The sequence below is a fragment of the Pseudoliparis swirei genome, chromosome 5 (genome assembly GCF_029220125.1).
Source record: "Pseudoliparis swirei isolate HS2019 ecotype Mariana Trench chromosome 5, NWPU_hadal_v1, whole genome shotgun sequence".
Classification (NCBI taxonomy): Eukaryota; Metazoa; Chordata; class Actinopteri; order Perciformes; family Liparidae; genus Pseudoliparis; species Pseudoliparis swirei.
In genome coordinates this window covers 15,744,729-15,757,498 of record NC_079392.1, presented here as the reverse complement: position 1 = coordinate 15,757,498, position 12,770 = coordinate 15,744,729, and the positions used below count along the sequence as shown (strand labels likewise).

The 12,770-nt window shown below is 40.5% G+C and overlaps 1 protein-coding gene across 4 annotated transcripts in view; it reads right to left on the bottom strand.

Annotated features, from left to right (window-relative positions):
- Positions 1-12,770, bottom strand: part of nlgn1 (neuroligin 1) — a 330,532-nt gene that overhangs the window by 222,322 nt on the left and 95,440 nt on the right. For 2 of the 4 annotated variants that reach the window (XM_056414909.1, XM_056414910.1), the window contains one exon: positions 5,103-5,162. The exons of the other annotated variants lie outside the window; for them this stretch is intronic. In XM_056414909.1, the coding sequence (XP_056270884.1) occupies positions 5,103-5,162 (60 nt within the window). The remainder of the gene's footprint in view (positions 1-5,102; positions 5,163-12,770) is intronic. 4 annotated transcript variants of the gene reach the window in all.

Sequence of the window (12,770 nt, the reverse complement as noted above, 5' to 3'; positions counted from 1 at the left end):
CAATCCCGGCCGCGCCCAACAAGGGGCTTGGCCGCAGAAGCAGCTGAACAGAATCAGTCCAAAGGACTATTCTAAACGCCAGAGTGCCATCCGTCTACAAGACATGTGCAGACCGAAGCCGCTTCCCAACTGTCCAGTATGGTGCCTCGTGCCTACGGTACTCACGCCTCCGTAATCCCTTCTAGTTAAGGGCATGTCTGCCTCAATCCTGAGGGCCTACATAGCTGCCATTTCATGGCAGCATGCTAAAGCCGACAATGACGCGGAACAGCCACAAGCTGGTGTCCCTCTTCATAAGGAGGGCCTCAGCGACTGTGTCCCCTGAGCCCCCCGAGGGCTCCTCCAGGGGACTTGCCCGTGGTACTGGACACCCTATGCTCGCCTCCCTTCAAAACCCTTGGCAGAGGCAGAGCTGTGGTTGCCGTCGGCAAAGACCTTTCATCCTTGCCATAACTGCGGCAGGGCAAGTAGGCAAGCTACACGCCCTGTCGGTCAATGAGCCTTGTCTGAGGGGAATTCAGATGGCTCGGGTGTCACACTGCGGCCTAAGGCAGTGGCTTCCCCCAAAGGTGCTGGCACGCTCGGGTCTCAACCAGCCTGTCCAGCCTGCACAGCTTGACCACCATAACTAGTCAGTTAGGGTGGCTCTAAGAAGGACTATGCCATTGCAAAACTGCCTGTTCCACTAGATAGTGGAGGCCATTGCCTGTGCATAGGTGGTGAACGTCCGTGCTCTGCCATCCAGAGCAGGGGGTTGTTCTACCAACAGCGTTCCCACATCACGGGCGGCCCTGAGAGGTATGCCCGTAGGGAATATAGGTGCATATATGTGCAACAGCCTCAGGGGCATCGTTGAGCACATTCACCAGAGACTACAGAGGGAACGGGAACACCCTCCTTGCATTGCAGGTGGTTCTCCGTCCAAATCCTCTGCTTGAGTCATACGAGGTAGTTTCCTTGGGATTCCTCGTGACTCTGTTGATATAAGTCATCCAGTGCTAAGCACCGCCTCTGGCGGTCAGGAAGAATGAAATAGAACGCAATTTACGTATGTAACTATGGTTCTATGAATCCGAGATGACCGCCAGAGTTCTTGGTCACTCGGAATCTCGTGAGTTCGCGAGAAGATTCCGTAGGACTGATCTCGGGATGACACCGGAACTTATACCCGGTGGGCGGGTCATCCGAGGTCACAGGTGACTTTGTCGTTATTAATACTCGACCTGCTATGCGCAAGACGGAAGATATCCAGTGCTAAGCACCGCCTCTGGCGGTCATCCAGGATTCATAGAACCATAGTTACATACGTAACTTGCGTTTTAGTGCCTAATTAGTGACTAATGGACAACATCACAGTGTATTGTGTTGGAGTACAGAGAGTGTAGCTTAGTGTTAGCTAAATGAGTTTCAATGTCATGGTTGAATTTTTTCAAGCATTATATTTTCAATTTAAAGAAAAGAAAGTTGATATTTCTCTGTAGGGTTGGTTTGATGATGTCAGACACACTGACCTGTCGTGGTTGTTTATTGACGATGGGGAGTCACCTGATAAGATCACATTACAGCCTGTTTAGCGTCTGCAGCGTTCACCGACAACACTGGATCAATTTTAAGAACTGTTGTCCCTGTTAGTCACTGAGACGCATGAACAATACCAAAGCATTGGGCTGCTTTGCAGAAACCTCAGTGTTTTATGGTCTCACATTAGTTGGTTAATCTTTCTTTTACTTGTTGTTTGAGCTCGGCTAAATCCTTCCATGTTGGCTGATTTGAATCAAATCTTACTTGGTGTCTTTTCCTTTGTAAGATGGTGAGTGGTAGGCCCTGTGGTAAAGGAGGTGTCACTTTTACTCCTCCGTCTGTGATGTAAAGCCTCAATAGTTGGAGCTGCACCTGAAATGCCCCTAACTGGAGCCTCTGTGTGGGCTGGATGCACCAAGGTAAAACATTCTCCTTTATCATCTTTCCCCTGCCCCAGAATTTTCCTCATGTTCTCAAAATCCATATCACTGTGCCCTCCATTCTCAGCATAATAAATCCATAGTGTTGGGAAGATTAATATCTCACAGACATTGCCATATAATCTTTTATATAGGGTACCAGGGGCACTATATGAGCCTTGTAGATACCACAGGTCACGACATCTCCACTCCTGTCTACCCACTCTTAACCAATTTCTGCAATATCTGCTGAAAAAAAAATGAAAAAAAAGAAGGAGCTTCGAACAAATCATGAGCTCCCGGGGACTTTCCTGTTTACATCTCTGTTCCCAGCACAAAAGGATTACAAACACCAGCTTTATTGAGTATAAAGAAATTGTAAAGGGGTCGGGAGGTTGGGGGATGTCCTTTTTGAAATGCATCTACAAGGCGTCAAGAGGTCAAGGTTATCAGGGATAACTGAGGGGGTCCAAGCTGATCAGTCGGCCCCAATAGGTCAATAGAGAGAGAGAGAGTGTGTGTCTGTGTGTATCCTCAAGTATATTTTCCTCTATATTAAAGTGGAATAGTTGTCTGCCCTGCACCTTTTTTGAGATAATACTCATATGCTTGCTGGGATAGCATTGAATAGATCTGTGGGACTCTAATCTTGTTGCTGTGTGTGTGTGTGTGTGTGTGTGTGTGTGTGTGTGTTTGATCTCCCAGATAAGCAGCGTAATGGCATAGATCAAAGGAATCCGGATGGTTGTGCGTCTTATGTGGATGTAATTGATGTTTATTTCGTCACATTATACAGTGCCTTATTAAGACTTTCTGCCTGCCATTAAAGTCGCTCTCCAGCAGCCTTAAGGGAATGTGGCTCTATCTCAGGGTTTTATCAAGGACATTTTATTCCTAATATTACTTTTCAAAGGACTCGTTTACATGTCAGCTAAGCAAAGGTTCATCTTTTTGTATTATTGCGATTCATGGAATCAAGCCCAGAGACTTAGTTTTCAAACATCATTGCATTTAAAAATTCCAAGAGGAGTAATGCAAAATGGTGGTACTATGTTGGGGGGTTATCCACTGGACTCCTCTAGTAATCCTGTTCATCAGTATATTCCTACTCCTCACCTAGGATTAAAGACCGTCTAAGCAACGACTGTATGTGGGAAATACTATTTTTTATTATTCTGTGTTTTCTGCATGTGTGCAGAAAAAATATGATGTATTTTATTTCCAAATATTGAGTGAAGTCCAAAGATATATGAGTAAACAAACTAGAAGGTGTATGCATGCATAGCATGCCGACCTTATTCATAATAGGTCACACACAGATGCACGGTTGCAGTAGTAAACATGGAGTTAGGTTTGTGAATTCAAACAGAACTATTTGCATATGTTTAGGCAACACAGCTACTTCTCTAGGTTCCGAAAACATCATGGTTTGAGCCAATGAGGACATTTGTTCAGGAAATTAAGTAACATATGGAAATAGTCAACGTAAACCGTCACATATTATAGACACATAGTTTTGAACAAGTGGCCTTTAATTAAAATGTGTGTATTTTCTGTTATAATTCATGTCTGCTTTTACTTCTTAGTACAATACAACAATGTAATGCAGGGGAAAACATTTTCTTTTTTACATTAATCATGATAATTTGTAAAAGAAAAGAACCCTGTTTTTGTTTATTAACACCAATTATTGAAATGTGTTTAAGTAATGTGTGGCTGCTGTGGATGGATACATGGGTTGTGAGCAGCATAGTGGAAGTAGTGAAGTCTTATTTCAGGCCAATGTTGGGATATTTGTTTCATTTAAGGTGAAGGGGTAGGCTCATATACATTAATACATCTTCTCACATGACTCCTTTTTGACATGTTTGTTAATATTGTTTATTAAAAAGTGTTTATGAAGAGTTTGCAACATGTTTACTGTTCATTTCACTTGTTATTGTTTTTTTGTTTTTTTTACAAGTTTGAATTGGTTCAATCCAAAATACAATCTAATTAGAACATAACGTCTAGAAGTATGCTGCTATGTCATCTATGCTACATGTTACTAGCATGATCTGAGATAGTGATATTAGCTCCATCCTGGCTTCGGTCTGTTAAAAACCCAAACTCTGCTCCTGTGGAGATTTAAATCACCAAATGAGATTAGTTCTGCCTTTGTAGCAGCTCTGTCTACTATGAAATATGTGTGAAATTGTAATAATTGTAATAATTTGCTGTGTAAGCACGGCCCTCAGAATTTAAAGATCATGGGATCGACAAAGCTGCAGGAGCATGACATCGCAATTTCCATGCAATCCAACGTCAGTTTTTTTTTAATGCTGTTTTAATTGTGTGTTCTCCAAAAAGCATTAGATGATCGCTTGAAACCATAATGACAGTAATGTTACTTAAAATCATTCTCCCGACAAATTAAATCTATTTTTATTATTGCCAAGTTTGTCATTGTTAGGCAAGCCACATTTTGTGTAGCAACAAACCAAATCATTTTGCAGCTTCGGACTTCTAACAGCCGGGTGTTTGACCAGACAGTTAGCTTCACATACTGGTGTGTACCATAGCTCAGGCTTTCCCCTGTAGGAGGAAACCATGCCAGCAGTGATGTGAACCAAAGCATCGCTGCAGCAACCACGGCCAAGAGAGACAGATTTTACTGATCGATTCAGTATCTTTATCTTGTTTTAGACTCCTCACACGCTAAGGTTGATGGTTTGATGCCAAAATAATCAGGTCCAAATGTTAGCCAGAAGTGGATCTTTTGAGGATGACTAGACTTTGATACCACACGAATTAAAAGAAAAAAACATGCATAATGTGTTAAGAGCTGACTGAAGGGTTAATAGTTACTTGATCTGTTGGTGGGATGCAACATAGAAAAGGAAATAAAACGAAACAGCAAATCCAAGCAGAGAATCTATGTTACAGTATTAATACTAAAGAATGGTGGTAAACATGTAAACTTTAGACATCAAGCTGAAAAGGACAAAACACATCCAGGCCAAAAAGGGTTTACGAGTAAAGAGCAAAAAGAAAATGTCCATCACTTTCAAAAAAAGGACAAGAAATGTAAGAAAATCAAAGAAGATAAAAATTGGAGGAGGAAGGGTAAGTTTGGTTTCCCTTGTCATGCAAATCAGTTTAGCATCGGGGGGGAAAAAATACCTTCATCTTCCGTGCGGTCACTATCACCTAAATCATCAGTGTGTTTCTTTGTAAGGGGACCTATAGGACCAAGAAGGAGAAGATGGAGGAAAACATGGTGATCAAGAACACACAGCTTTCAAAAGATGCTCTCAAAAGATAAGAAAGTCAATAATTCATGTCTCCATAGCCCCTTTATCTAGAAAAATCTTCACACTGATATGGAGACTGGGTAAATATGATCACAAAGTCCACTTCACATAAGTACGATTTTACTGCGGAAAAGTTCACTTTAAAGGAACAAGAAAAGATGGACTTAAAAAAAAAAAAAAGAGGCAAAAAAGATAATTTCTCTGTTGAAAATGAAGACTTAACTGAGGATATACCTCTTAGGATCAAAAGACATAAACCTCTTTGAAACAATGCATTCAGTAGCATCAGTCGTACATCTCAGAGACATTGTGTTAACATTTGGAAATGATCACTGTAAGCAGAGAAAAAGCAGAGGCTGTAAAGAAAAAAGCAGCATTTTTAGGAGCAGAGCACTTCAACAGAAACATGACAGACTCCCCCAGAGTGTGTGCGGACATAAACACACTCACACATGTTCACATTTAATGTCATGCATAGATTTTACTGCATAGGCTTCTGTAAAGAATGAATCAGAATATTGTAATGACAAGCTATAGAGGTAACGATGAGATCAGTAGATATTAAACAGACACATTATTTTATAATGCTCTCTTTTCCATTTTTGAAGTGCGAAATCACATAGACTGGGCAAACACACAGTCAAACCCTGGTCTACATGGGAAGTTCAATGTTGGACAAAAAAGGAAAATCTACTTTAAATTATTACACCATATGTACAGATTGTAAAGCACTCTGAGACAAATTTGTAATTTGTGAGAATGGGCTAAACAAATAAACTGAATTGAATTGAACTACAGCGACAATCATCGGGAAATAGTTTTGGGTAGTTTTATTTCCTTGATAGTTTGGGAAATATTGTACTTGCTTTCTTGCACAGTATGTATAAGGCGGCAGCTGGTAAGCTTATCTTAGCATAACAACTGAAACAGGGGAAAACAGCGAGCCAATGGCACACTCAAAAAAACGATTCAAGCCCTTCTTAGAGGTGACACATTTAAATATTGTTTGATACATTTAAATAAATCAATTACAAAACGAAGATATTTATATTGAATGGGTGTAACACAAAATGTATGAATACTTTCATTTATTAGATTTATTTAGGTTACACTCACAAAAACGATTCAAGCCCTTCTTCGAGGTGACACATTTAAATATTGTTTGATACATTTAAATAAATCAATTACAAAAATAGATATTTATATTTAATGGGTGTAACACAAAATGTATGAATACTTTCATTTATTAGATTTATTTAGGTTAGATGGTGTGCATATCAACTCAAAATAAATGTGTTTAATTGAGGACTACCCTTTGCGCATGCGCCAGCTGAAAATCAGTTGTTTACATGAGGTGAAGACACTTTCTTGGCTGTACGGTGGTGCAGTGGCTAGCACTGTCGCCTCAAAGCCAAAGGTCCGTGGGTTCAATTCCCAGTCCGGGCGTTCCATCTGTGTGGAGTCTGCATATTTTGTTAGTTAGTTAGTTTATATTTTGAGTTGGACAAACACAAATTAATTTAATTTAATGAATATAGTTATTTTATTTGAGATGTATTTGATACAAATGAGTTGGACTAACTTAATTACATTGTATTGCACTGATGTGCTAAATTTGAGTTGGAGTTGCATATAATTATTGGATGGAAAACCTGCCAACAATTTAATTGAGTTCATCCAATGAGTCATTTCTTTGAGTGCAGGACTCGAGAAGATCACTGCGTCCAACATATAACATGTTCATTAGTGTGCTTGAGAGGTTTTTCTGAGTGGACCTTGTTACCTTCCCCCCTGTCCCTGGCCTTTATGCTATGCTATGCCATGCTAAGCGGCTGGTAGATGTAAGCATATATTTGTGTGAGTGGTATCAGTCAACATGTTCTCAATCCCAACTCGTCAAATCTGAAACTATGACTATGTCAGTTTTACATGTGTCCATTTTGGCTCTTTTTAAAAACCTGTTTGGTATTGGTAACTATGGATTATCTTATGTTATCTTACCTGGTGACATTCAGGAAAATATTGTAAGTATTTGTGTTGCGTAGTTAAGTTATTACGCAGTGTAAGTTTTGAACATCATTAAAATAAGTCAAAGTTCACAAGTCTCCTGGGTGAAAGTCCTCTGTTTTCTGGTCTTTATTATACACCACCTGACTACGGCATAACTACGGCTTTGTAGTTTTACTGCACAGTTGGATGCCTAAGGCCACTGACCAAGCTGCTGTATTTCATGTCTTCTAATCTGATGCTCCGCAAGAAAGCAAAGAAGCGTATTTCCCAAAATGTCAAACTAGTGCGTCTCACACTGCAGTTTTCTTGCCGAGGAAAACAACAAGATGAACTGGAGAGCATGTAAGTACCTGGTGGAAACAGTCTGACAGGAGCAGTGGTCAGATGCTTCTTTATTAAAATAAAACAGTTTTTTAATACAAGTTATTAAGGTTTATTGTACACAGAGGTATAAACACAATATATTAAACAAAAGTAAGCAAGTGAAACACGTGTACACACACTTGTACACACACACACACACAGGTACAGACATATATACAAAACAGATCTAAAAACATGCAGTCTGGAAGTAAAGGGAGTAGCAGGTTGCATGCCACACATATACACACACACACACACACACACACACACACACACCATCCACAACATATGATTCCACTTTGAATAGCCATCTACTGATGAGAAAAAGGACCACTCCAGTTCTATTAAGCTGCCTTCTTCAGCTACAGTACCAATCTCCTTCAAATTGTATTTCACGTTATACAAATGTTAAAAGCAGTGAATTCCAACATCACATATGGTTCAAGGCCTGTTCTGTGGATACAGTGAATGCTGATCAATGTCTGCGTGAAAGGACAATAATTCAATCAAGACTTCAATGACTGTGTTGGTTTGAACATAGTTGTGTATGGAATAGAGACAGGGTGATGAATCACGAGAAAGGTTCAAGATGCTTTAGTCAGAAGCTCATATTGATGACTCATTATTCCTCCATCATTCAACATAGTGGTGGTTTATTCTAAGGACAAAACATTTCTCTCCCACGACTTTAAAGAGGAAGCCGGTTCCCTGCATATCATTCTGTCTTATAGAAGTCTCCCAGCTCTCTTTTGTGAAATTGACAAGCAATCTGATAAGCGAGAGCTGACTTGTGCTTTCTATGTGCTGAATAAGCATCAAGACACGGGAATCGCTTCTTTCAAAATGCGAAACGACAGAGTCCACACCTGGGGAATTGTTACCTGTTTCTAAACTACAGTGTGTAGAGAGATCACTGTCAAAACATGTGGGAGATTCACCTTTTACAAAAGTGACAGTTTTTTGTTTTTGTGCTAATACCTAAACAAACGCCACACATTCTATCATGCGTTTTTGGTTTTTATCCTATCTTCCTTTTTCATGCACATATGGACAGCTATGTCCAAAAACTAAATCAATTCATGTAACACTAACATTGTTAAATGTTGAATTGTTAAAATACTGTGTTGCTATTTGATCGTATTTCTTAAAAATAAAAATAAAAGTAAAGCTTATTCTATTGTTTTTATAAAAGGCAACTTTTTAATAGACTGTTATTGTATGTACATTATCATCCATCTTATCTTATATCACAGTGTCTACTCATTCTATAGTTGTTGTACTTTAACTAATCATTATGAAGTCAATGTTGATTGCACAATGTAATGGCTGTAGAATAATGAGAAAATTGGCATTTTGAATGAAGTGAATCAATCACCCCGTAACCAAAACATAAAGGACCTTAAGTTAGTGGCTGTAGCAACTCACCTTGTAAAACTAACAGCCAGAAATATACATACTTGATTTATTTTCTCTATATTCATCTACAAAAATGAGAGCTAAGGCTATTGCAAACTTCTATGATTCAGAGTTTGACAATCGAAACAATGAGAATGTCCCTGTTTTACAGTGTCCTTTCTAAAATGAGCTGCTGTAATATAAATATATATATATATCTAATGCAAAAAAGTTGTGCGTTGCCACTTTAAAGAGTACTTCCTCACTCTGCTGCCTGCAATGCATACTGCCTTAAGCTGCGTTCACACCCACAACAACAATTTTTAAAGAGATGCTCCTAAAAAGACACATGAAAGGTACACAAAAGCAAAAGAAAAGAACTAGTTTGGGGTTGGAGTGAAATACGAGCCACTTGTGAAACCTGTGAGACAGAGAATCAAAGAGAGCGTGATTGATGTGGCCGCTCTGTGGACTGCACATGTGCTGCTATTACAGTGGCATGTTGTTTGACTGAGGGTTAGTGGGGATCAGAGCACTGCAGAAATGACAGCACACTGACAGACGGACACACACTCATGAATACACACACACATGGAGAGAGAGACATCACACAGCAATCAGATGTCAATTCCAAACTGGCCGGTGACAAGGGGACCCCGACAGTGACCTGCACTCCCCTACCTGTCACTGTGAGCATATGTGTGTGCGGGCGTTTCCATGTGTGTAACACTGGTGAGGCCTCAGCTGGCATCAGCTCTGAACAGCGATTTGGAACTTGAAACTTGAAACTTGTCATCTCTTTCCATCTGACTTCTGTCCTTCTCTTTTTGTTTTTCATGGTTGTTTTTTTATTATTTCCATCACCTTGATCTTCATCCCAGTGTCCGATGGAATAAATGGAACACTGGTTGAGAGATAACAGGTAGTCGTACAGGGAGAAGAGGTGATAACACCGGTGTGTTCCCTGGCATCAGATGTGAGGTGACACCTGGTTGATGAATTTGACCTCATCCCAGTTTTGATCACACCATCTGTTTTGGATGTTTATTTACGTTACTGTCAAAACAAAAAAACACGTGGCCTATGTCAAAATAATATGCATGCTCAGATTACGAACACTACTGTCAAAAAAATTATAACGGACTGGCCTTTATACAATGTGAGTGAGGTCAGCTATTCAAATGAAATCGACCAGTGAAAGAGTTTTGTTTTTTAACAGAGAAAAGCCCAAACCTGAACAGTTTATGGAATCAGTGAATAGAAGAAAGAGTAAAAAACGTATCTTGAATTCATCAATCTTTAGGGTGGGAGGAGAAAAATAAGGAAAAGTGTTTTTAAGGCTGCCAGCTGTTCCCATTATTATCTCATGTCATTACAGTCAAGACAGCAAGTATCCCATTATGGCTGAGGCTCACCAGAATAATCAAACCCAATTCAATTACATTCTACATATTATATCGACAATTGTTTGTAAAAGAGTAATGTCCAAAAGAGTCTGGATGGAGCTAGGTGTTTGTGGAAGAAGTCTCAACACTAGTGATGCATTTTAGAGTATTTATTTGACATTTATTTCTGGTTGCTTTAAAGCCCAGCTGGGGCCATCACTCAGATGTCTCCTCATATCTTCAACCCACAGTCTGCCTCCAACAGTTTCTGTCAACCTCCTATACTCAGACAGCCAATCTAACTTCTCACGAATAAGATTAGTACTTACAGTCTTCATTCAGTGAGCTTAAAGCTCCCAGTTAGTGTCTCACTCACCGCCCCGATGGCGTGCTCTTCCCTGCTCAGCATTTGAAAAGAGACTGAGCTTCGCGCCACGAGAGGTAACAGCTGCTTTCCGCTTCCGGTTTAGAGCCCTACCCCCGGTTTTAGACTTCAGAATAAGAGCCAAAACAGGAAACCAGCTAGGATCTCAAGGGAAACGCACCTTTACCATAATAAAGCCAATCTCATTCATCCCATCCACATCCTACAGTTCTGATAACAATAAACCTCATGAAATAAATATTAGTTACAAATATAATACAGTGATCATACTTGTCTATGTTTCTATCCATTATGTAAATTATCTTTCTATATGCATTATTTAAAACATAAGCATTCCTTATTTACATGTGCAAGTGTACATAAACTCCACTACAACCTAACAGTTGTCTTTCCAATTTCCAAAAATGAGGGGGGGGGGGGAGAATATGAGAACCATCTCTGATGATGATGTAAGGTCCCCACTAACTCAATGCTAAAACATATCATCTGTGTCGTGAAAGTAGATTTTCTGGCAGAACATGTGCATTGGGCTGCATTAGTGAGGCGACAGTAGCTCAGTGGAGAGCAGGGTCGTCGAGAGCAGGGTCGTCCTTCAAACAGAGGATCGGCAGCTCGATTCCCAGCTCCGCCAGCCCATGTCGATGTGTCCTTGGGCAAAATTTCTCCCGTAGCTATTCTACGTTGTGTGAATGTGTGTGAATGTTAGTTACTGCTGATGTTTGCGGTGGAACCGTAGCCCCTCCCATCAGGGTTTTAATGGGTGAATGATGTCATGTGTTAAATCACTTTGAGTGGTCGGAAGACTAGAAAAGCGTTATACAAGTACAGATTAAGTATAAGATATGTAGCTTTCCTCAGGTAGTGCAGTTAGTGACAGGATGGGGCTGACATGTTGTCGAAGTTACGGTGGGGGGCAGGGCTTAGCTAACGCTGAATTGTATGAAACTTAATTTCCTTTTCATATCGAAAATAATACAAAAAAGGACATATACTCTTCTATCTGCCTGACTTCCGTTCTTCAGTTCAGCAGAGCAAACATCCTCTCAGCCTTTTCTTGTCTCATGCAGCTGCTTGCTTCCTCCGGCCATCTCTCTGTTCTAGCGTCATACCTCCTCCCCCATCAGCATTGATTGCAGACTGATGAAGAGGAGATTCACGGTCGACATTCTGCAACAATCCGTGACTCAAAAAGCACACACACACACACACACACACACACACAACCCTCAGGCATTCCCCCTCTCCTGGATGAGGTAATTATTGCGAGGGTAGTATTTGCATCGATCGCACATTCAGCACAAGAGCTAACCATACATACCTACTGCTCTCCACATGCATCAGTCAAGGTCTGCACAAGCATAGAAAGACATCGGCTTAATCAATCACATATGCACATTAAAAATGGGGATCTAACAGAGCGCACGGCTCAATGAGCCAGATAGGTAATCTACTACTGACCTTGGATACAATCCCTACAGGCTGTAAACTATAAATACAGAATCCATTCCTCTGGGAAAAACTGGGAGTCTTACGCACTTCAGCAAAAAATTAACAGAGACTGTGAGCAGTGTGTAAGCAGTGTGTGTGTTGGGGGGGGGGGGGGGCGTCTTTGCCGTCCATCTCTGTCTTTGCTTCCCATATTGTACCTTCCCATCTCTTACATCAGGACTCACTGGAGATCAAACCGTGGTGTTTCGATTTAAAGATGTGAAAACAAAGTATTGTAACGGGTAACTTAAGCAATCCGACAGGGTCACATAGAGATCACTCCTGAAAAAAAGTGTCAGATTGGAGGTATAAAGTATCAAAATTAGCTACAAAAACCTGCTACAGGTTCATTTCTATACAGGAGTGGATTGAGCAGTGACCATCACCAGAAAAATATCCAGCTGACGTGCAGTAACACGTAAAGAGGAGGTTCCACAATGTTGGCCAGAAGACGCAAGCAAGTGGAAACATAGACAAACACTAACCACTGCCTCCAGCACCACCATTCAGA